The 21,584-nt window shown below is 46.5% G+C and overlaps 1 protein-coding gene across 3 annotated transcripts in view; it reads left to right on the top strand.

Moving 5' to 3' along the window:
• Positions 1–21,584, top strand: part of SPNS2 (SPNS lysolipid transporter 2, sphingosine-1-phosphate) — a 143,172-nt gene that overhangs the window by 116,609 nt on the left and 4,979 nt on the right. Inside the window, exons 11-13 of one of the 3 annotated variants that reach the window (XR_013923671.1) lie at positions 4,879–5,042; positions 5,609–5,691; positions 19,989–20,035. Coding sequence is in view for 2 of the 3 variants with exons in the window: in XM_080364991.1 (XP_080221117.1) it covers positions 4,879–5,042; positions 5,609–5,675 (231 nt within the window). In the remaining variant the exon portion in view is untranslated. Of the gene's footprint in view, positions 1–4,878; positions 5,043–5,608; positions 7,713–19,988; positions 20,036–21,584 lie in introns of those variants that run through there. The other 2 variants (XM_080364992.1, XM_080364991.1) reach the window with 2 other exon arrangements.

Raw genomic sequence — 21,584 nt, 5'->3', positions numbered from 1 at the left:
TAAATCAGTGGCTTCTTTCTCTGAGCTGCTGAGGACCCTGCACACTCCCAGTACAGACACAGAGTTTTCCTGGTGCTGAGCACCTTTGTCCAGCTTCTGCAGCATGGGGGAATGACCTCCTCCTGGAATATTCTGCCAGGGAAGGGGCCTGTGCTGCAAGGGGAGGTGGGAGACAGGGATGCTGCTAAAGGGTGTGCTCCCAAACAGTGGTCCTGTGCCACAGACCTGATTTCTACATGTAAGTGGGCACCCCCATTCCTACATGTTTAAGGACCTCTGCCCTGTCATGTGAGCTGTGTTCCTCGATTCCACGTTCCCCATGGACAGGAGAAAGCCCAGCGTTAACTTAGAAAATCTGTGGCAGACCAGACCTGGAGAGAAATGGAGTTTACAACATGAAGAAGATAGACTTTCAACCCTCTCCAGGGCAAATGTTGTCTGGAGGCAAATGTTGCTTTAGCACCAAGAGATGTACAAAGTCCATTTCCTACCATTTCAAGCAGAACCCTTGATTCTTTAAATTTAGCGCTGCCTTTCCAAGCAAGCAGCGCTTATTTAATGCAGCTGGGTAATCCTGGGAGAGGGTACAAGGGCATGAACAGGTGAGCCTGCCACAGGGAAGCAGGGCAGGAATCCTTGCTGTGAGTATTGCTGGGGCAAACTCGGGTACCACGCACTGATGCAGGGTATTGATGTTGCCACCAGCTGAGTATTACATTAGTTCACGATCCCAAAAGGACACAGTTGAGATTAAAAGGATGTTTCGCTTCTTTTCTCCTCCAGCATCCAAACATGCAGAGGTTAAAATTGAAATAACTTTTAGACTGTAATTGCTTTTACCTTTCTGCAGTTTTCTGAACAAATATTGTAAAATAACCAGGTTCACTTCTTCTTCTCATAATGTGTTTCTCATGCCATTTAGCACAGTATAAATGCTTGTGCTCAGGCCCAGTAACTTGTTTACTTTTACTTTATAAAATCCCTTATTTTAGGTTTCTAGTCCTCATTTGCATTTGTATTAGATTTTTAAAAACAAGCAAAGAAACCTTTCACATGAATCTCTGAATTCAGAGCGGGTGAACCCCAAACCGTTGTGGTGATGCTGTGGGGTTACAGGGAGTACTGTGTTAAGGAACTGTACCGAAGAGAGGAGCCAGGGAGAACCTGGCTTGCATCAAATTGGTAATCGTGAAAGTCAGGTATTTGTGCCAGATACTGCAGTGGAAATAGCCTTTTATGTAGCAAGATTTGTGCCCAAGAGGCAACGTCAGAAATTTAGAAAAATTAAGCAATTGCAGAGGAATTGAGATGTTGACTTGGCAATGAGACCGGGTAGATGGAATGATGATTTCAAAGATGTTGTTACCGTTACATTGGCTAATTAGTAAATCAGTTTAGCTGCCTAAGCTGTTCAGGAGGGACAGGAACACAAAAGCAAGCTGTCTTGCTAGGGCTTCAGCCCACCTGAGCTTTTATTTCCTCAATAGCCTGTCCAGTGTTCCAAAAACCACAGCACATGCTTCCCAAGAAAGGTAATGGAGCTTCCCTCTTTTCCTTCATTGTCTTCTGCACTCAGATTGAGACACTGTCGGAGATTTGGGGGTTTTGGATCATGCCTGCTGCAGCTATACAGTTAGTTCTCCAGAAAATGGGCATTTGCTCTAGGTGGACTCCATCCAGTTGGCTGCCACCAGCTGAATACATGCCATTTGTATTTGGCTGTAAAAATGCCACCAGTATATTTAGCAAAGTCATTCTTCTTGGTCTGAGATCTATGTTCCACGGTGAGGGAAAAGAAGACGTGAACTTTCGTAGTTAGGGTGTTACCAAAGACCTTTGATTAGACTGCAAAGCAGCAGCAGGGCTTCCTTACCGATTTTCCACCCCCACGTTTTGGGCAAAGGCTTTGACGATTCTTGCCACCTACCAATTGGCAGGACAAAGAAAGGAATCCCACGCACGACTCCACGCTGAAGAACTGGCACTGACTGTGCATGCAGTCCCCACTTTCTGTTACTCATGACAGAGAGAAGACACCAAATATATCGCTAGCTTGGATCCTGCCAGATCACAGTTAGACAACTCGGGGTGCCGCCATTGCAAGGAGTCTGGAAACCCCCGAAATTGGCAATCCAGAGCAGACCATTTGGCAAACCGTATGTCGTTCTTGGAGTCTAAGTCTGTAATTATGTCCTGTGTCCTTTTGAGAGGAGATGCCAAAGTTCCAGTCTTAGCAGGTGACTTGTAACCGAGTGGAACAAAACAACAGGGACTAGTGACTGTTAACAGCAAAACATACGTGGGCCCTGATAATGTTCTGGAGTTGGGAGATGCAGGCATGGGCGAGAGGATTGTATAAAACCCAGATGAGAAAGCCCAGCTGGCTTGGTAGGAAAAGTTGTATCTTGGATGGGAGGCAGCACTGCTTTTTCAAAAATACGCACTTACAGGTTAAGTTTGGTTAAAAATGGAATAGGTAGCAGATTCAATATTAACGTGATTTGTTGGTATAAAGGGTCAACGTGATGCCTTAGAAGGGAAGGTGGGGGGCAAGCTGTATTTGGGAGTTTTGTTTGTTGGAGGCTTTACGTTTTCAAAGCTAGTTTCAGCCTAGAATGTCATGTCATCCATAAGAGAAAGCAGTTGGAAGCACATGCCTGGCTTTTCATTCTCTGCTCTGATTTATCATGTCAATTTTTTGAGGGATTTATTGTCTGGTCCTTTTGGAAGATAATTGCGTTCATTCCCAAAAGTGAAAAGTGGTTTAGAATTTCTAAATTTCTATTTTAGAATAGCCTCAATTCTGGCTATTGCACACAGGAGCTGATTCAATGCCAAATTTTGGTTTGTAATTAAGAGTAAGGGAAATACTGGGAATTAAGGTGTCTGGATGCAAGAGGGAATAAATTACTAGCTGATGTCCCTGTCTTCTGGGTGCAGTGCGTGTTCTGCTAATTTCCTGTAGGTGCGTTCTTCTCACATTCAAGTCTTGTTGCTATTTTTAAATTAAGTCTCACAGACTAATAGCCACTGCTATTTGCCTTCAGTCTAAGGACTTTTTTTTAACTATCATTTCTCCCATAAGACTTGCTTGTAACACTCGTTTTTCCTTGTGTGCATTACGCACCGTGAACACAGTTCTCTTGGAGAGGACAGGAACACCTCCTTAGCTATATCCCAAACTGAAATTTTCTCCTCCTCCTTTCTAGGGCAGGGAATAAACCAGAGAAGCCTGGCTAAAAACCTTCAGTTCTTCTTGTAGATACACTCTTCCAGCATTTATTCTCTCCTCTCTCCATGAGAATGCTCCATGCTGAAAGACAGCCTGCTGCAATTTCGGGTGCGGTGGTTTCACCTCCGGCATCGGGCTGGCCACTTCTCCTTCCCGTAGCTGTAGCAGGGGCCAGGCTGAGCTGTAGGATGGATGTTAAGGCTCTGAGCTCACCGATGCTCCAGAGCCTTCCCGTGAAAGCACCCTGCGACCTGTTCATGTGGCTCCCCATGAGTGTCATCCTTCTGTGACCTCTTGTTGCGCTTGGCCTCTGCTGAGGCATCTCTTCACCCACGTTTACCTTCCAGGTCGCTGCAGGGCTGTGAATGTGACATTTCCTTACTCGGTTGTCAAGACTGAAGCCTTGAATGTCAGGTTTTGCTTGTAGTTTGTGTCTGACGCCACCTTTTCCATTAGCAGTAATGTAGCAGTTTAGAAGTTGCTGCACAAGCTCCGACTATTTCTGGAACCGATTTGCGTGCGTGCACAGCAGTAGGATTTTATGTTGCAAATTCCCTGCAGTCTTTTGGTATAAACTAGTATTTCTGCCTCAACAAAAAAGTCACAGATAAAACCAGAGCTGGACAATTAAATACCCAATGTTTTGAGACTCACCCCTACTGCTGCTACCGCTCTGTTGGATTTATGGAGAGCCAAGTTGTGTGCCAGACAGCAAAGATAAAAATGTGATTGTTTTAGCTACAGACAGTGATTAAATATTACTGAGTTTTAGCAAAAGCTTTTAATAATGAACTGAATACTGCCAGGGGATGTTGCTGCTCCTTGGTGTAAGTGCAAACTTGTGTTCCCTTCCCCATAATTTTGCTTTTTTTGGCTGTCAGAAGGTGCAGGTTGCCTGGGCTCAGAAACCCGGTGGCGTGTGGTTCTTTGGTGTGAGCGCAGCCTCTTTGCAACAGACCTTGCCTGAGCCTGCGGGGCACTGTCACGTCTTGCTCACAGTCACACTCAAAGTGCAGCAAGCTTAGGAGGTTAGAAGAGGAATGAGGCCCATTCCTCAGACACGGGGGTAAAAAAACCCACGTCTGAGTTCTGTTTCTGAAAATCAGATGGGATCTGGTTTTTTGTTCCATGAAAAACGTTTCCCTCTTCCCACCCAACACAGAGAAATGGATTTTATTACCTTGTTTTGCTGAAAAGTAGGTAAGGGGTGGGGGTAAGAGGGACTTGACAGAAATTGAAGAAGATTGATGGCTCCCTCACCCACTGAGCAGCGCCAGCGCAGCTCTGCCTGCGCTCCAGGAGGCTTGGTCAGTACAGCGAGGTTAGACACCCACGGATGCTGTCACTGAAGCAGCCAGGGAGAAGATGGAAAGGGCTGTGGGAAGAATAATTGATCAGGCCAGAAGAGCAACAGGGAGAGGAGGCAGCCCTGCCAAGCTGCTCACAGCATAAGTTGCCCAGGTTCCAGAGTGGCATGCGGAAGGCTGAGGCGTGCAAGGGATATTCGGCTTTTACTGAACATGCTGTTCCATTTTAAACCTCGTGCACATGTTCAGTGGGTGGTTGTTTAGGGAATCGTGTTCCCTTCACTGTTACCGTGTCTCTTTTTCATCTAAGTGACTAATTTTTTTGCCCATCTCTCCTAGATCTCGGACCTGATACGACAAAGCACAAAGGAGTCCCCAGTCTGGGAGTTCCTCAGCTTGGGGTACGCACTCATGCTCTGCCCATTTGTCGTTGTCCTAGGAGGGATGTTTTTCCTGGCCACAGCCCTCTTCTTCCTAAGTGACCGAGCCAAAGCTGAACAACAGTGAGTAACCTGGCAATTGCAAATGGGGAGGTACTGCAGCCTGTTTTCTCTCTTGAACGTTATGCTTGTCCTCTTTCCCTGGCCTTGGTCCTTCCAGGTAAAGGATGTTGCGTTGTGCGTTAAGAACTTGGGCTCAGCAGAGCGCATGAGGCTGCACGAAGCACAGGGGCTTGGGTCATGCTGGCTGAGCATCCTTTACACGCTTCTGCTCTGGTGGAGCTCTGTTGTTGGCCGTACGGCCTGGAGGGGAGCACGGGAGTTGAGGTCACAGGCCCCTTTTACCCTTGCGTGAGCATGTCACAGCCCAGGCCATCTGTGGTGAGTGGGACCGGCGGACTGCTAGGTGAAGAGCAAGGGATGCTTTACAGAGCTTGGTGGTCAGCGTTGAGCCCACAGTCCCATCTCAGCCCCCTGTGCCCTGCTCACTGCCCCCAGTACACAAGAACAGCAGGCAAGAAGGAAGAAAGCCGTGCGTGGGGACATACGTGCTCAAGGGTTGCTGTAATAAAGATAGTCTTTCCCAGTCCCTTATTGCAGCTTGTAAAAAAAAAGCTACTGTTTTTCAGTAAAGAAACCAATTCGGACCACCTCACGGTTGGCAACTACAGTAATTCGGAAGACGCTTCCACATGACATACAAACTTCTGGGGTTAGTCTCTTTCTCATAATTGTCGAAAAATAAGAGTATCTATGTATAATCTCATGCTGAATATGTGGGTAGGTGACTAGGCTGGTGTTGGCTCTAAATTGCCTTTGCCTTTCTCCCAGTGGGAGAATGGGAGACACGCAGAGGTACAACGCAGACAACAGGCTGTGGCGATTCTGCAGACAGAGCGACGTGTGTGCCTTGCAGTACCTCCAGGAGGAGGGCCCTGTCGCTAGACGTGGCACAACTCGAATGAAAATAAGGTGTTTGGAGGCTGGCATAAGTGCATGAACAGTTTGGGTGGTACTTTCTGGCTCACGCCATCGTATCAGATGGATGCAAGAGGTTTGGAAGCGGTGGCACAGATGGTGCTGTAGCTGTAAGTGCCGTGTGAGTGCAGTTCCACTTTCCTTTTACTAACACACGCAAATACCAGAGAAAGGAAAGGTTTCCTGCCTCCTGGTGCCTTTGGATATATGCATTCCTCCTATGATGAGATCTTTAAGCATTGTGTTAAAAACAGGACCTCATTGTGTGTCTTGTGAGGAGGTTAAGTCCTGCACAGTTGAACTTCAGCGTGGCTTTGGAGATGGGACATGACTGGTGTGTGCCCTGGTTTGTTATCTGCATGTAAGGCCTTTGAATTGCAAAAAGTGAAATCGGAGATTAGATGTTAGGAAGGACTTCCTAAGAGGAGGGGGGCAAAAAAAAAAAAAAAAAAAAAAAAAGTTAAATGCTACAGCAGATTATTTGGAGACATGGAAGCTGTCCTGTGTTTCTGAAGGCCTCCCTGGCTTGGTCCTGAGGAGGAAGATGGGAGCTGCTCTCTGGCTGCCTTCCAGTCCCATTTCTCTAACTGTGCACATAAGCTGCACATGCAAGTCTAAATAGTGATCCCGTGGGGACATGGCCAGGTGAATGGAAGTTTCTAGGTGCTCAGGGTGGCTTTTTTTGTTGCGAGGAGCTGAAAGTTCCGTTTGGTGCCAGGGCAGTGATACATTGCAGCAGATAAAATGCTCCTTGTGTAGCCATAGCATTAGCCTTTCCCCAGGACCCTCCCCTTTTTCCAGGAGAACTTCGGTGTTTGTCTTCACTGTATTCCGAGGGGAGAGTGCTCACTCCACTTATAATTATGGTGGAGATACGTGATATTGCACCATGTGTGTTGCCAGCGTGCCATGACAGCATCTCAGGTGGTGAAGGAGGATTTCACTATTCAGGCACTGATGAATTCCAGGTCATTCCCATCTTTATCAGCATGTCTAACCCCAGCTGGGCCACTGTGCTGGGCAAGGCACTGTGGCATGCCACTGGTATCACAGCTCCCGTGCAGTGCTGAAGGAGGAGGCCTTGCTCAGGAGGCACTGCAGGTCACTAACTGGTTGACTCTGCTTGGGTGCCAGCGCTGGTGTGTTCTACAGGTTTGGTTTAGTGCCCCAGAACATCAGCTTTTCATTAGTGTTACTGTGGGAGACCATATCCCACAGCTCTGCTTTTTCCTGCATAAAAGTGTTTATTTCTGTCTGTTGTCATCTAGTCTGAGCAGATTTGGTTGTACTCGGCTCATGTCCAAAGCATACCAGCTTCCCAGGCAGGCAAGGCACTGGTCTGCTTTTCGAAGAAACATCTTCAGGCTTCAGTCCTGGTTTTGTTGGTCTTAGCATCCTTCCCTTACCTGGTCTGTCTGATTCACATTTGTTCATGAATTTTATATTATTCAGCCACGAATCTTTTGTGTTACAAACCGGCTCAGATACAGAAGGAGAACAGTTGTCGTAAATAATGGTTGACAAAATAATTTCTCTCAAATGACTCCTAGTGCCGTATTTCTGGGATATGCCCACTCCCATGTTAAAAATACCCTGGCATCCTACAGTCAGATTCCTGGAGAGCGCAGCTTGATTCGAGTTTGACATGTTACTGAGCAGTAAGACAGTGTCTTTATGCCGTGTGCGTCGACTGCATCCCGTCTGCCACTAGCCCTACCAAGACTACGGGTTCAGTGCTCTCCTCGGAAGAAGTTGGAGACGTGTTCTTAACTACGTGCCTGCCTTGAGAGAAGAGACAACAGAGCGTTTTGCTATCAGAAGCTTAAAACTCCATGCTGGATGCCAAATCCAACGTCCAGCTCCCACCTATGTGGCCGTCCATCTGCGCTTGGCATTGCACACCTCTGGCAAGGACAGCTTTCTCCCTGGCCAGCCCTCCCGGCCATCCTACCTATTACTTGCTGAGTACAGGAGAATTGCTTTTTCAAGATGCCTTGATTTCCCTCTGCAGTCAGGCGTGCTGCTCAGACGACAGGACTTGGAAATGTGCTTTGCCAAAAGAAATCAATTAACCTGCAGGAATCACAAACGCTGGTGTCACACGCCAGAGATTAAAGCCATTCATCACCAGGAGGGTCAGGGCATGCAGGGCAGATGTCACAGACCTCTCTAATGAACTAATATGGCAGCGAAGAAGTGTAACGCTGCTCTCTGCAGCTCTGCCTGTGGAACTTTACCTTTCCCTGCTTTGATTTCCATGCTTCTGTGAGAAGTAGTTCAGAGGTTTATTGCTAGGATTTTTTCATTTGTTTATTCCTTTGTGTAATGGTCTCTGGGCTTTGGCTTAGAGAGAACTTCTTCTTCCAGGCAGGACAGAGTATCAGGATAGCAACCTCTCTTTCCTGTAAAGCTTCCTCCAGTTTCCGCCACACTTCCTTTCAAAAACAGAATTTCCAGGCTTTCAGTGCCTCATGACTTTTCTTATGCTACTTTTATCGTTGGCACAATTCCTGGCATATTTTGTAATTACCTTTTTAGCACAGGAATTCCAGTCAATAAGACTGCCCCCCTTACAAAGAAACTCGTGAGAAAAATTTCTTTATACAGCAATTCTTTTTCTTTTCAAATCACAATTCTTTTATAACTATTTTCATCCTGCTTCTGAAGTCTGACAGTTTAAAGAGGCTTTTAGTAAATTTAGGAGTAGCAGAGAACATGATACAGTACATCACTGTAATATAATCCAATCACTTTTTTTGGGGTGCGATTTTTATAACACAAATTTAATCCTACCCTTCCAAAGTGGTAAGAAGAGAAAATGGTTAAGAATGGTTTCTGCAAGAGCTCTTATGCACTAGTAATAATAAACACTTCACTTCTTTTTTAAACCACTCAACTACCAATCCTGCTGTGATTTCACTTGACTCTGTTGTTGTTCCTTTCCCATTCCATACTGCAGCGGAGGGTTAAAGCAGTCGTATTTTATTTCCAGACATGACTGCACTCTGTACTGTGTTTCTCTTAGCTGCTTAATGAAAATTTGTGAGACCCAAGCCGTACTTTGAGAGCCTCTGGAAGACGATACGTACACGTACAGTCTTGCCATGGCAGAGCCCTACAGAAAGGGAGCAGGAATCTGATAACCTTACTTTTATTCCCCAGCTCCATCACTGAGCCCCGTGCAGCCTTGGCAGCTATCAGCCAGCTGGCGCGGCTTTCAGAGGTCAGGAGCGCTTCAGGTACCGCACTCGTTGGAAGTAAAAGCTCAGCACTGCTGAGAATTGCATCTGTGGCCTGTCTGTGTCCTTTTCCTCGCTCATAATGCAGATAACTTGAAAAAAACAAAGCCTTACCCTAGGGAGCTGCAGAAGAAACGTCTGCATTGGTACTTATTAGAAGCAATGGCTTCACCAGTAATTAGAAAGAATGTGCTCTTCTTATTATGAAAAGGGAAGAAAGAAAAAAAAGTCCTTTCCCCAAGCTGTGACAACAGTTGGGTGCCAGGCCATATAAATCACTGTAATGTAATTAGCGTGTAACATGATTCTTTTCTGGGCAGCCAGCCTGAGTGTGAAGCATCTGGAGCTTTGCTGAGCACTGATGCTTGCGCTCTGCACGGGCACAGACCTGCAGGACCACCGATGCTCTGCAGCAGGCGCAGGGTGACCCCCCAGTGCTGTCTCCAACAGTGGCCACTCCCAGGCGTTGCTGAGGGAAAACCCAAACTCGCCGAGATTTTTCCTGAAAAACTCCACCCTAGAGGATAGCCTACCCTTCAAAGGATTTTTAAATTTAATTTCATTTTTTTTCTTTAATACCTAGTTTTATACCTGGCAGCATGAGATTCTCTTTTTCCCATATCTTTCCAGAGGTGCAGAGAGATGCCCTGGATGGGTATCCCAAGTTTTGTAATTGTTCAGTCCCGCTCTGCGTCCTGCAAGATATATGCTGGGTATTTTTGCTAAAGATACAGCAATGCAGATCAGGCAGCAGGATGCAACTGCAGTGTGTATCCCTGGTGCAGACGTGAACAGGAATAAATAGCTGCACTGATGCAGCTGATCAGAACAGAAGAATTTAACTATTTAACTAGCCAGCACTCAGCACTTCAGAGAGTCCTGCAAGCCTAAAGGGTTCACCCATTTGTTTACATGACAAGAATCAGGTTATTTAAACAGCTCTAGTAGATTTTTCTTCTCTCCTAAAATTAGATTAAAGCAGTTAATAAGAAAAAAATTTTACTCTTCACACCTTTGATCAGGTGTGGAAATTCTCGCTGAGTAGCAGTGCTGATTAACATCTCATCTTAAAAGTGGTGGGTACAAACGCTAGAAAGAAAATACCCATTACAGACTAGAGAGTGCAAGCCACAAAAAGAACAATCCCTAGTCCATGCACCTTTTCTGCTCTTAAACACGGCACATCTGCAAATTACATTACAGGAAAAATGAGAATAATCCATTTTCAGACTCTGTCTTCTGCCTCACATCAGGCTTATTTTTAGCCTTTGCTAGAACTAGATAAAAAATGATCTCCCAGTTCTCCTATTGCAGCAATTTGAAAGTGTCTGACCTTATTTTTGCTTTGCAGATTCTATTATGTGGGGCAGGGGAAGGACTCACAGAGTTGTCAACCTTCTTTTTCTCTGATTTTTCTGTGGCAGCAGTTAGAGACAGAAAGGACCCATCGGATGACCTCATGTTGTTGCCAGCAAAGGATATAGAGTCCCCTCCATTAATAGTGTCACAGGTATAAAGTGGCATGCTAGATGGATACAGAGCATGTTCCGTTCCGGTTGTTTGCATTACTAAAAAGAATATTTGTTCTATGAAATATGTTAAGAGATATTGTAAAAGAGGCTGGACACCTACTTTATAGAAGTGTCTCTGTGCTGCACTGAAGCAGAGTTTGGATTTCAGGGCCAGCAAGTGGATTTTAACAACTCCCCTAAAGGGATATTTGAGAAAGAGTTCGCTCACTGCTGATACTCAGCTATTTAGGGGGAGTAATGTGATTGCTTTGTTTGTTTTTTACTTTACAAAAGAACAATAATTAAACAGTTCCTATAGTGATAAAAGCTCACAATGCTTTTTTAGCCCAGATAAGATGTCCTTGGCCTTTGGAGGCATGTGAATTTACAGCACAAAACCCAGATTAGGATGCAGATCTATGGTGATGGAAGAAGAGAGGCAAGGAGTGCGTTTTAAATTATCCAAGAGTGGCATGATAAAGATGCATAGACTGCAGATGGAATAAGATTAAACTATTAGATGGTTTATATGGAATCAAAGAGTTGAGAATATAAAGGGAAGAAGTGGAGAAAATATAAGTAGTTTTAGTATTGGTGGGGAAAGCCTGCTTGTAGAGCTGGGGGGGGTCTCCCCTGTTTACTAGCTGTTTGTAACTTCATGAATAGAGCTAGCAAATAAAAGAATGTAACGGCTTGGGACTGGCTGAATTTTAAATGCTGGTTTGCTTCTTCAGTTGGGAGCTGCTGCTTTCGTGTAGATGGAAAATTCGGTCCCATATAGAAATAACACTGCTCTGTTGTTGTAGTCAACCTGAGGATTTCCTGCAGGTTTGGTAGGAAGATGTCAGAAGTCAGTTTGGTCGTTCGCAGATATTTTGAGCTCAGTTGTGGTCCTTACACAAAATGCTCACGGCATTTGAAATATGCCGTTCAAGTTAATTGTTGGCAGCAGGAGCTTTGCTTAAGTACAGTCAAAAGGATTCAGCCAGCTGGTGTTGGCATAGCTCGCGCTAACTGCGATCTCTGGAAGAGGCTGCAGACAGAACTTCGTGGTTCTCCAAACCCATCAATTCCCCACGTACACTGACCTTTTGAGGTTAATCTCCTGTGCCACGGAGAAGGGAAAACAATATTCCTAGACCGTTCCTAGCTGCTTAGGTTCTGTTCTACAGCAAGAACGGAACTTCTCCATGTGCCTGAAGTTACAGGAAGGCACTGCTGACTTGTCCAAGAAGAGCACCAGATCAAGAACTACTTGGAGTCTTAAGTGCTGTCTTGGCTACTGACTCTTCTGTGACCTTCCAGAAGTCAGATGCTGTCCCCAAAATGCTCATCAGCTGTAAAACGGGATTGAAAGCACTTGCCCACAAGGTACAAGGGGCACTGAAATCATATGCTTACAATGGATTCAGTATGTCAATTTGCGCTGTCATCGCAAAGGACAGTTCTTGGCATGGAGGGACTTTTACCATGCAGGAGGATATTTTAAACTCTTGCCAAGACAGTTTCTTTGCTAAAGCTGCCCTGGCGCAGATACGAAATCTGATCAGATCCCACGCAGGTGACTGGAGCACTGAGCAGAAGGCAGCCTTCCAAGCCAGAAACCCTTTTTGACACAAGGAAATAGAAAAAATCATGAAAAAAAATCAGCCCTGCTAGTGTGTTTCCTGAAGCCTGTCACAGCCGCAGAGCATCTTAGGAAGGTACTGACTATTATCAGTAGTAGGTGACCTCTTTGAGTGGAGAAATCTGCAAGGCAGATTTTCAGCAAGCTGGGACTTGTAGGTGTGTTATAGTTATTTACTTCTGATTGAGTCCTTTGCTTGAATGGCATCTTTTAGTGAAACGGGGACAAAATGGTTGGAGTATTACTTTCAGTGCCTCAACAAGGAGTGTCGTAAGGGCTTTGGCTTGGTCATTGCTAAAGTTGCTGCCAGACCGCTGCCACGTGCCAGATGGGGCTTGTCCAGACTGTTACAGTGCAGCAAAACAGAAGGATGTTTCCATACCTGGTAGCTTAGAAGTTGGTGGAAAGAGCTGTATCCTGAGGCAGTTATTTTGGAGGGTAAGAAGTATGTTTCTAATCAAGTGGCATCAGGAAGTTCTACAGGATTTTTTGTTTAAAGGTTTAATTAGATCATATTTGCTTTTTATGTCATGCTTTATCCTCTTTCCCATTCAATCATGGCAAAAAAAAATAATTGAAGACCCTCCACTTCCCCTTTGCTCCATTATTTCAGTGGACACAAGAGTATGATGTTACCCACCTCTTCCATGGCACTAAAAATCCTGCCACATGAATTGTGAGCCCATCCATATCTGGCAGAATTATACATCCAGGGATGGACTCAGGCACCAGGGTTTGAGGGCTTCAGAGACCCATGTCTTCATGAACTTCAGGAGTCTACATCAGTGTACCGATGCAGAGTGGTAAGGCAGACCGATCTCTGGAGTTTGTTTCCATCCAGGTCCTCGATACCCTAATGAGGGCTGTTACCCGCTCGCCTTCACATCTGCTCTGTTGCAGCTGCCCAGAAAAATAGAAGGAAAGGTTATTGATTTTTTCTTTATGCCAGTTTTCTCCTCTGTCAAGATCTGCGAAAGAGGAAAAATAGAAGCTGACCTATGTTTCTTCCTCTGGAGGCAAATATGCTCAGCACCTAGATTAAATGAACAGATGGAAAATACTAACATAGCCTGCACAGCTTTACGGGGCTGTACCAAATAGAGAAAAAAAAAAAGTGTATTTGCTGTACACGATTATCATATTCCATTTGCTAAACCCACTGACGTGCAGGAAGAAAAGGGGATCTAAGCCAATTCATTTCTTCAGCGCAGCTGGTGGAGCACCTGTTGTCACCAGCATGCAGCTCCCATCGGGCTGTCTCCACCAGAGCTGCAGCTCAGGACCCACTGCTCCACCGCTGCTGCCTCCAGAGGGAAGGGCAGCTCTGTGCCAGGGGCCGGGGGATGCACACAACCCCGTCCTGCCTGAGCCTTGAAGTGCTTCAGATTTACACAAGCCCCGGGCTTCCTCCCTGGGTAGAAATGAGTGAGCACAAGCAGGCAGCAGAGCTAATTGAAGTAATGGTTTCTTACTCCAATGCGAGCTACTTCTCTGCCTGATTCTTTGTTATTAGTGTTCCTATTCCTGTTGTAAACTGACCTCAAACAGAAACTGTTTTATTTCATCAAACAGACCCTGTTCTTGGGAGGCTGGATGAACCTGTCACGATGCATCAGGGAGCTCAGTGCGTAGACTATTTTTAGCTGTGCCAGTCCTGTCCCGGTACCACTCACTGGGAGCTTTCTAGGTTGATGTATTATTATTGCTTATGTTTCATGCATCTTCACTTCCAGTCAGTTTTTCAGCTGCAGCATAGTAGGAGCCTTTTAAATCAAAGCACCAAATTTCTGCAGTAAGGCAGTTATTCATGGGCGTCTTTGTCCCAAAGTTACTGAGTTCACTATCAAAATAGCTTCGGTTCAGTTCAAACAGGACGTGCTTTCTGGCAGCAATCCTCGATTTGGCTGGTTTTACACCCTGCTCAGAAGGCAACAGGTTTTGCACGAAGGTTTGATGTTCTGCAGCCAGTTTTTAGGGAGGAGACGGAGGCACCAGCGCACCTAGCAGTTTGTTCAGCATCCCGGGAGAAGTCTGTTGTGGAGCGGGGAAGCAAAGCCAGCCCCTTCCAACTGCAGGTGCAAACGGCAGCTGTGCTTAATTACCGGGGGACAGTAATGGCTAATGTACATTCTGCACCGTTTGATTAAAAACTCTGTATCATGAAAGGCAGAAAAGCTGCACACTGGAACTGGAGCCTCCAGCCTGCTGGTTGTGCTCCTCATAAAGCATCTGGCAAAACAATGAGGCATTGCTGGGACCAGTACGTTACACTCCCGTGCGTGTAGGGAGCCAGGCTGAGAGAGGACGCTGCAAATAGGTAAGGCAGCTTCTGCGGTGAGCACAATAATAGGAGGAAGCAGAATAGCCATGGACGACTTTGATTTGTTTCAGGGGCAGAAATCTTCGTGTGAGCTCAGTGCCGCACGTGTGACCCTGTGTGTTACTCGATAAAACCTGGTGCTTTTCATGGAGTTTGACCGATTCAAAGTCCTCAGGGTGACAAAATCCCAGTGAAATGCAGCTGTAAGTCCCCAGGTGGTGAAATACCAGTGAGACAAAGCGGGAGGGTCTGTGCAGAGCACGAATGAGGTGTGCCAAGGTATGAGGGGTGCTTGGATGTGTCTCTAAGGTGTTCCCTGTCCTGTGTTACCGCTTTGTATTGCTGGCAGGACAGCTGCAGTAAGCACTCCATCCCCTCGAAGCTGACTCTGTTGATGAGGGTGTTGACAGTATGGAGCCAGAGATGGAAAATATGAGCGGGATGGTCTGTACACTTGTGTCCATTTCCCTCCTTTGTCTACTAAATTGTGAATTGTTTTGGCACTCGGCTTCAGCAAGGATTTCTTTAAAGCGATTGATCCCTGCAGTAACGCGGTGGTGGATGAAGTGAGGCCAGTATGTGGAACATACACCTTCCTGACGTTTCATCCTCTCTGAACTATGGCTGGTGAACGAGGAGGTGGCTACTGTGCAGAGAGAGCCTGTGCCGTAGTCCCCTCTGTCCTCCTCTGCCTTGCTGATGTCCTTCCTCCCTCCAGCTGCAACTACACGTGTCCTCTTGCGTCAGGGAGGCCACCGTGACAGCGTTACTTCTACCCGAGGATTTTAACTTACCTGATGGACCGGTGGTCGGGTGCATTTGGAGATCAAGAAACCCAGTGTGGAAGGCTGCCCCAGCTCTCCCACGCCCTATTTTGTTGGTTATCTGCAGGAACAGCGACAGCAGCAGCATGAGCTGACCTTGAGTGCAAGTGGCTTCCTGTGTTTATTTATCAGTCCATAAAATTCACTCTTACATTTAAAGTCATACAGGTGTGGAGCTGCAGATGATGATCCATAGCCTCTGTTCTTGCACGGTTTCAGACAGCAACGTTAGGTCTGAATGCTGCTGATGCATTTCAGCAACAGGATTTGCAGAACGCCACACCTGGCTGGGCTGCAAGTCATCACTGGTAACGCAGGTGGAGTGTGTCATTGGCTCTAATCCTTCCATGCCAAGAAAACCCACCCCTTTAACTAGCTGTATTTGAAAAAGAAATTTGTTTTTCGTAGATGTAGGGCCATAAAGTCTCATTACCTTTCAGGGATGTCTGTCCATGTAAACATTGCATCACCCAAGTTTTCTCATTTTGGTGTGTTCTCAAAGCCTTTTGGAGAGGTTTTACCCCCTCCCCCCCCCAGCAACATCTGAGGAGGTTCAGAAGGCTGGTACCCCTTCCTAAAGCGCTGCTTCAAGCAGCATGTTGTAGCATGTTGCACGGTGCTTCAGAAACACAGAATTCTCCCCAGTGAAATAAAAGGAAGAAGGATCCTTGATCACAGGCAAGAGCTGCTGCTGAGGCCGGTGATCTAGCTGCCCCTGTAGCCCCAATACTCATCTGCTGAACGAGCTCCTGCTAGTCAAAAAATGAGTTATTTGCAGGCTAGAAGGACCCCACTGAAGCATTTTATTGTTGGTTGTGAAAGTTAAGTGATGTTAAGTACAGCAGGCTATAAAAATTAGGATGTTATTTCCTAATATGCTTCTTGGTTACAAAAGCCAGAGCCTGACTTGCTTAGATAGCAAGAACGCAGGGCTTTCGGAAAGCTGTAGGATACTGAAATATGTGTGTTGTTCAAGTTCTGTATGAAACTTAACATCAAATGGTGTTGGCAGCATTCACAAAAGCTTTATGTAAGCACAGCCTTTCTCTTGGAGTCTTGCACATGATGGTGCTGCACGTACCGAAGTGTGTGCTCCTTCTTGCTGTCCTGTTACTTGCTGGAGTTTGAGCTCATGAACAGAGCTGACACATTCATGGAGCTCAAACGTTTAGTAGCCTATATGTTATGGCAAGTCGGTGGGACGTATATCCCGCCACTGCTTCTCACAGCTTCACCTGAAATTGCTGGAGCAGATGGAGCTGCAGGTGAGGACGGAGATCTGGGTTTTATTCTTGCTGGCACAGGGTGGAGCAGAGCATTCCTGGATTGGATGTGGGCAGCAAAAAACTTTTTTTTTCAGTGGCCACACAGGGCTCAGACTGTGCCAGGAACTGCACAGCAGCGCTGGCTGTCCTACAGGTTGTAACCTCCACGATCTGTTGGCTTGGTGGCCAGCTGGACTGAAGGGGACACAGTATTTGGAGAACATCTCTGCACAGTTCCTGAGATGAGTAGAGTATAGCTGACCTGTAAAAAATCCTGGCCACTCACCTGTTGTCTTAATTTCGTCGTCTTTTTCTTATGCAGTACTCTAACTGGCGGAGGTGCTGTGAGATTAGATCCATTTTACATAGTATAAATATTTAACAGCTCTAGAGCATGTAGTTTAATATTAAACAGACAGTCTTATAAATACTTTAGAATTATAGATCCTGTCACACTACATGGAATCGGTTTGATAGGATCTAGGAGAAATATTTAGGTTTGACAGGAGAGGAAATGGTGGGGTTAGAAGGAGTCAGCCACATTTTTAACTGCTGGAGGAGCCCGTAAAAAACAACAAAAAAAAGTTGTACGGCTTCTGTTCTTGAAAGGCAATTTGGGTAAGTTTCCTCCCCCTCAGGAAACAAGAGACTGGTTCCCACCCCGCTCTCTTCAAGGAAAGAAAACATTCACAATCTTGAAAAAACACTGCAAAGAAAATAGAACAATTTAGGATCCAGTGTTTACCCAGCAGATACCACAAATCGGAAGCGACAATCTATTCAGTGTGGGATTATCATTACTAGAGAGGCGAGTGGGACCGAAACAGGGATTTAGATGCTCTTGAGCCTTGTGAGCTTAAGTCCATGTACTATATTTTAACCACCTAAGAGAATCTAAAATTTATTATTAGTGGTTTTGCTTGGAAAAAAAAACATGATAAAAAATTCACAGCTGACCTGCTGCCACCTGTAAGCTGAGCCCCCTGCAACCAGGCTGTGCCTACGTCAGCGCCCGCCGTCTCCAACAGCTTCAGGGAGAAGCTGCAGGGAGTTTGCACCGTCCCAAACCCGGGGGGGGCTGTTTCAGCCCCCTCCTCTGCCTGCTGGCTTCCTCTGTGAGCCCTGAAAGCCACTTCTCGCCCCAGCAGCTTCTCAAGGCACGTGGGTCTAATGTCCTGTGAAATCTTGTAAATGCATTTCAGGATTAGCCCCTCCGGGTCTCCGTTCCCATCTGCAAAACAGAGATAAAGCCAAGTGGGGAGAAACGTGTTAAAATGCAAAGACCGAGTAAGTCTCATGACTGGGGGGAGACAACATACATACTGATGTGGGAGGTACCTGTTACTGTGGAGGGGGCTGAACTCTAAGTGACACAGGAGGGACAGTTGTGTGTGTATTCCCAGTTCATCCGTCAGCAGTGTAGGTGGCCTCCCTGTGCTAAAGAGAAACTAACGGCAAAACGAACTTTTTTTCGTGTAAATGTGTATGTAAAAATGTGGCATGAGTTACATGTTAAGGGACTTGACTTTCAAACGTTACGGCACATTGGAACATCTGGAGTTCTGGTATCCTGTGATGGTTTCCTAACCTATCAGTTTGCTTCCTACCGAGGCTGCCTGTGGTGGTACAGGGCGGTGTGTTTTCTCTCCCCGCTGGATTCTGACTGTTAAAGCACACCGCCACGTCTGACACAATGTCATGGCCAAAGCAGTGGGGTTACCGAGAATGACAGTTCTACAAAGAAACTTTCTAGCAGCTCCTGCATCAAAAATATCTGTTTATAGCCTGAAAAGGTCCAGAGGCTTCTGTGCATCTCGGAGGCAAATCTCCTGCGAGGCTGGTGTGAGGTTAAGAGCTGTAGGTTGAACTGGGCCGCTTTCTGATGCAGAGATTTCTCGCAAGGTGTCCCCTAGCCACTGGTGAATTTTTATCCTGGAACACATTGAATCCAGCATCGTACCTTTTCAGCAAAAAAGTGTGTCCCGCGTGGGGTATGAGGTCTGGGGAAAAGCCACAGGTGACTTTTAATGAAGCGACATTTTCCGAAGGAAAATGATGTTTCACTGAGAAGTTCTTACCTGGTGGGACCTCAGGCCGTGATGGTTTCTGTCCTCTCCCCTGTAAACTTGCCCAAGTTTTTCGCTGAATCGGAAAGTAGCTGTGCTTTTGCATGTGATGGCAACCCGTGCCATCTTTTGAGGTATAAAAGGCTACTGTTTATTTGTTATTTGAAGTTAGTACAGCCGAAAGACTCCTCCTTTGTGACTCAGATTTATCCTCTTGTTGGCCAAGTGCATTTGGGTGAAAGCAGCTCAGCATGGCAGTGTCAGGCCAGGTCCCTGGGTGAGGGGTGGGGGTGGGGTTTCCAGCGTATTGCAGGGACCTAGGAGCTCCCAGTGAGGTCAATGAGCATCCAAGATAGAAAATAAGTCCCCAAGGTCTTACTTGTCCTTCTTGTGGCCCAGACAGGGGCCTGGCTGTGCTTAGCGCCGTCTCAGGAGTGTGTCCCTGTCCCCAAGCCACCACAGCCCCGGAAGGCACAGCGGCGTCAGGGAGAGGTGAGGTGACCTGCTGCGGCCCACGAGGAGGGCTGAACGCGCAGGGCATGTAGTGCCCTGAGGAGGAGCAGGTCTAAGGCACGAACTTTGTAAAACCTGTTGCTGCCTTTTGCCCGGGTACCCCGCCGAGCAAACTGGTGCTGTTCCCCTCGGCGGCCGGAGGTGCAGGGCAGCACCTTGCCGAGACCAGCTCCTGCCTGGTGCCACCGCAGTCTCCATCCATCCCTCGGGAGCAGCTGTCTGCAACAGCAGCAGGTCTTCAGGAGCTGAGAACTGAAAGACAGCTCCTTTTTACTTAATTTAATTTTTATCAGTGGTGACTGTTTACATTTATGCTGTCAGACTGAAGGACACCATTCAACAGCCACTGTATAAACAACCTCGTTACTGGCTTCGGGAAACAATTGCTGTGCCTGGATGCATTTGGGACCTTCCCAAATCCTTGTCAATTAGTGTCAGCAACGTTACTTGGCATGTTCCAGCTATCATTGTCAGAATCGCTATCAGGCACCGCTGTGTGAAAGGGTTTCAGCTTTACGCTCCTGTGCAGGACAGTTATTACTGTCCTAGCTCTTTAGAAATTGTTAAGCGACAGGAACCTGGATTTAATAGGCTGCTATGTTTTTAGGAGCCTGTTTCTTTGCTAATTGCAGCTTTCACATGTCACTTTTGTTTTTCCTTCACCAGGGTCAGTCAACTCGTGATGCCACCAGCCTCTGTGAAAGTCTGAGATGGTAAGTGACCCACACAGCAACTGGTTTTAAGCTACCCACGTGCTCCAGAACCCCTGTCAACCGATTTCTTTCCTTATAAATTGGAAAGTTAGCCTCAGACAGCCATGGCTCACACCTCTGCTACCCTTAACCCAAATCGGAATCAGAACAGGGAAACCAGGGGTCAGCTCAAGTGTCCTTTGTTGTAGCAAGTTGCTTCCAGAAACCTGGTGCTCCCTTCTTGGAGCAGATAAGACCATTCTGCTCCAGTCGACTTGACCAGCAGCAGGTGTGGTTGTCTGAGACCAGAAATTAGAACGTATCTGGCTCCTGCTGCATTGCTCCTGGTCCAATGTCGGCTCACTATCAAATGACCGTTCCTAGCATATTCCGACTTTTCTGCAGAAAAATATTTTCTGGCAGCGCGTGAACTTGCACACTGTTGCTAGGACTGTCCCCCGCTGTGACCCTGGATCCAGGGTGACAGAGCTGAGACCTCGGCAGTGAGCCAGAGGGAGAGTCCCCCTCCTGCTGCCCTTTCTTCTCCCTTGTGTTCGTGCTATTCTTATCACTCACCAACAGTCACAGCGCCGCCGCTCAGAGCTGCTACAATTGATAAACACTTCCCAGCATTTTACCGTAGCCAAAATTAATTAAAGCAAGTTTTTGAAGAGGAGATTTCTTTCCCATAAATTAAATGCATTGAAAGCCTAATCATAAAATCAGAATTCAATAACACACTTAAGAACGGCCTTTTGCGGGGAAGGATTTAATGCAATCTCTAGTACAGCAGATGTGTTATTTCCACAGAGGGGAGTGTATTCTGCTGTAAACTAAGGCTAGGATAGGCCTGCCTGTACCTTGTAGTCTCTGGGCTGGACGTGTACTCACACATTATTTATCAGTAGCTTTTAGATAAAGGGTGGGTTTTAAAAAACAAACAAAAAAAAGCCTCAAAAGATCTGGGAGGAACTATTTGGTGGTGTTGCTGATGCTGAGACTCGCCTTATAAAAGACTGGGTCTTATGAAAGACAGTTGGGTCCTGTCCACACCCAGGTTTTTCGTTGTACTTTCTTCTCTTTTGGTCCAGTTGTACAGTTGAGGGAAACCCAACCATCATCGCAGGGAATTGATCTGTAGCTCAGCAGTCAGGGATTTTTAAGGTCAGGGGCAATTTCCTGCGTAAGGTGGAGTGCAGACCCTCCCACAGAAATCCTGCGGTGAGAGAACTGGTTGTTAGCCTCTCTACTTCATCTAGGCAAGCTGCTGGCCGCTTGGATGTGCCACAGCGTACACAAGGGGTACCTCGCCGGTCAATAGATGTGCTGAGACCGCTCTTTAAAGCAAGGGGGTGCCGCCACGTGCTGGGGGAAAGCCAGTGTCCGCTCTGCCTCAGCAGCAGCGAGGCTGCCAGCTGGGCTCTCCAAAAGACAGCAGTTTTGAAAATGACAATTTAAGGCAAGAGGAGGGCCCTGGGTTTTTTTTAGTTAATTGATGGGGTTAAAAACAGTCCAGCAAAAATTAACCATTACGTGCTGAGCTGTTTCAGATCACATCACCAAAAGCTGT

Source organism: Falco punctatus (assembly GCF_963210335.1).
Source record: "Falco punctatus genome assembly, chromosome: 1".
Taxonomy (NCBI): Eukaryota; Metazoa; Chordata; class Aves; order Falconiformes; family Falconidae; genus Falco; species Falco punctatus.
This window is presented reverse-complemented; position numbering and strand designations above follow the sequence as displayed.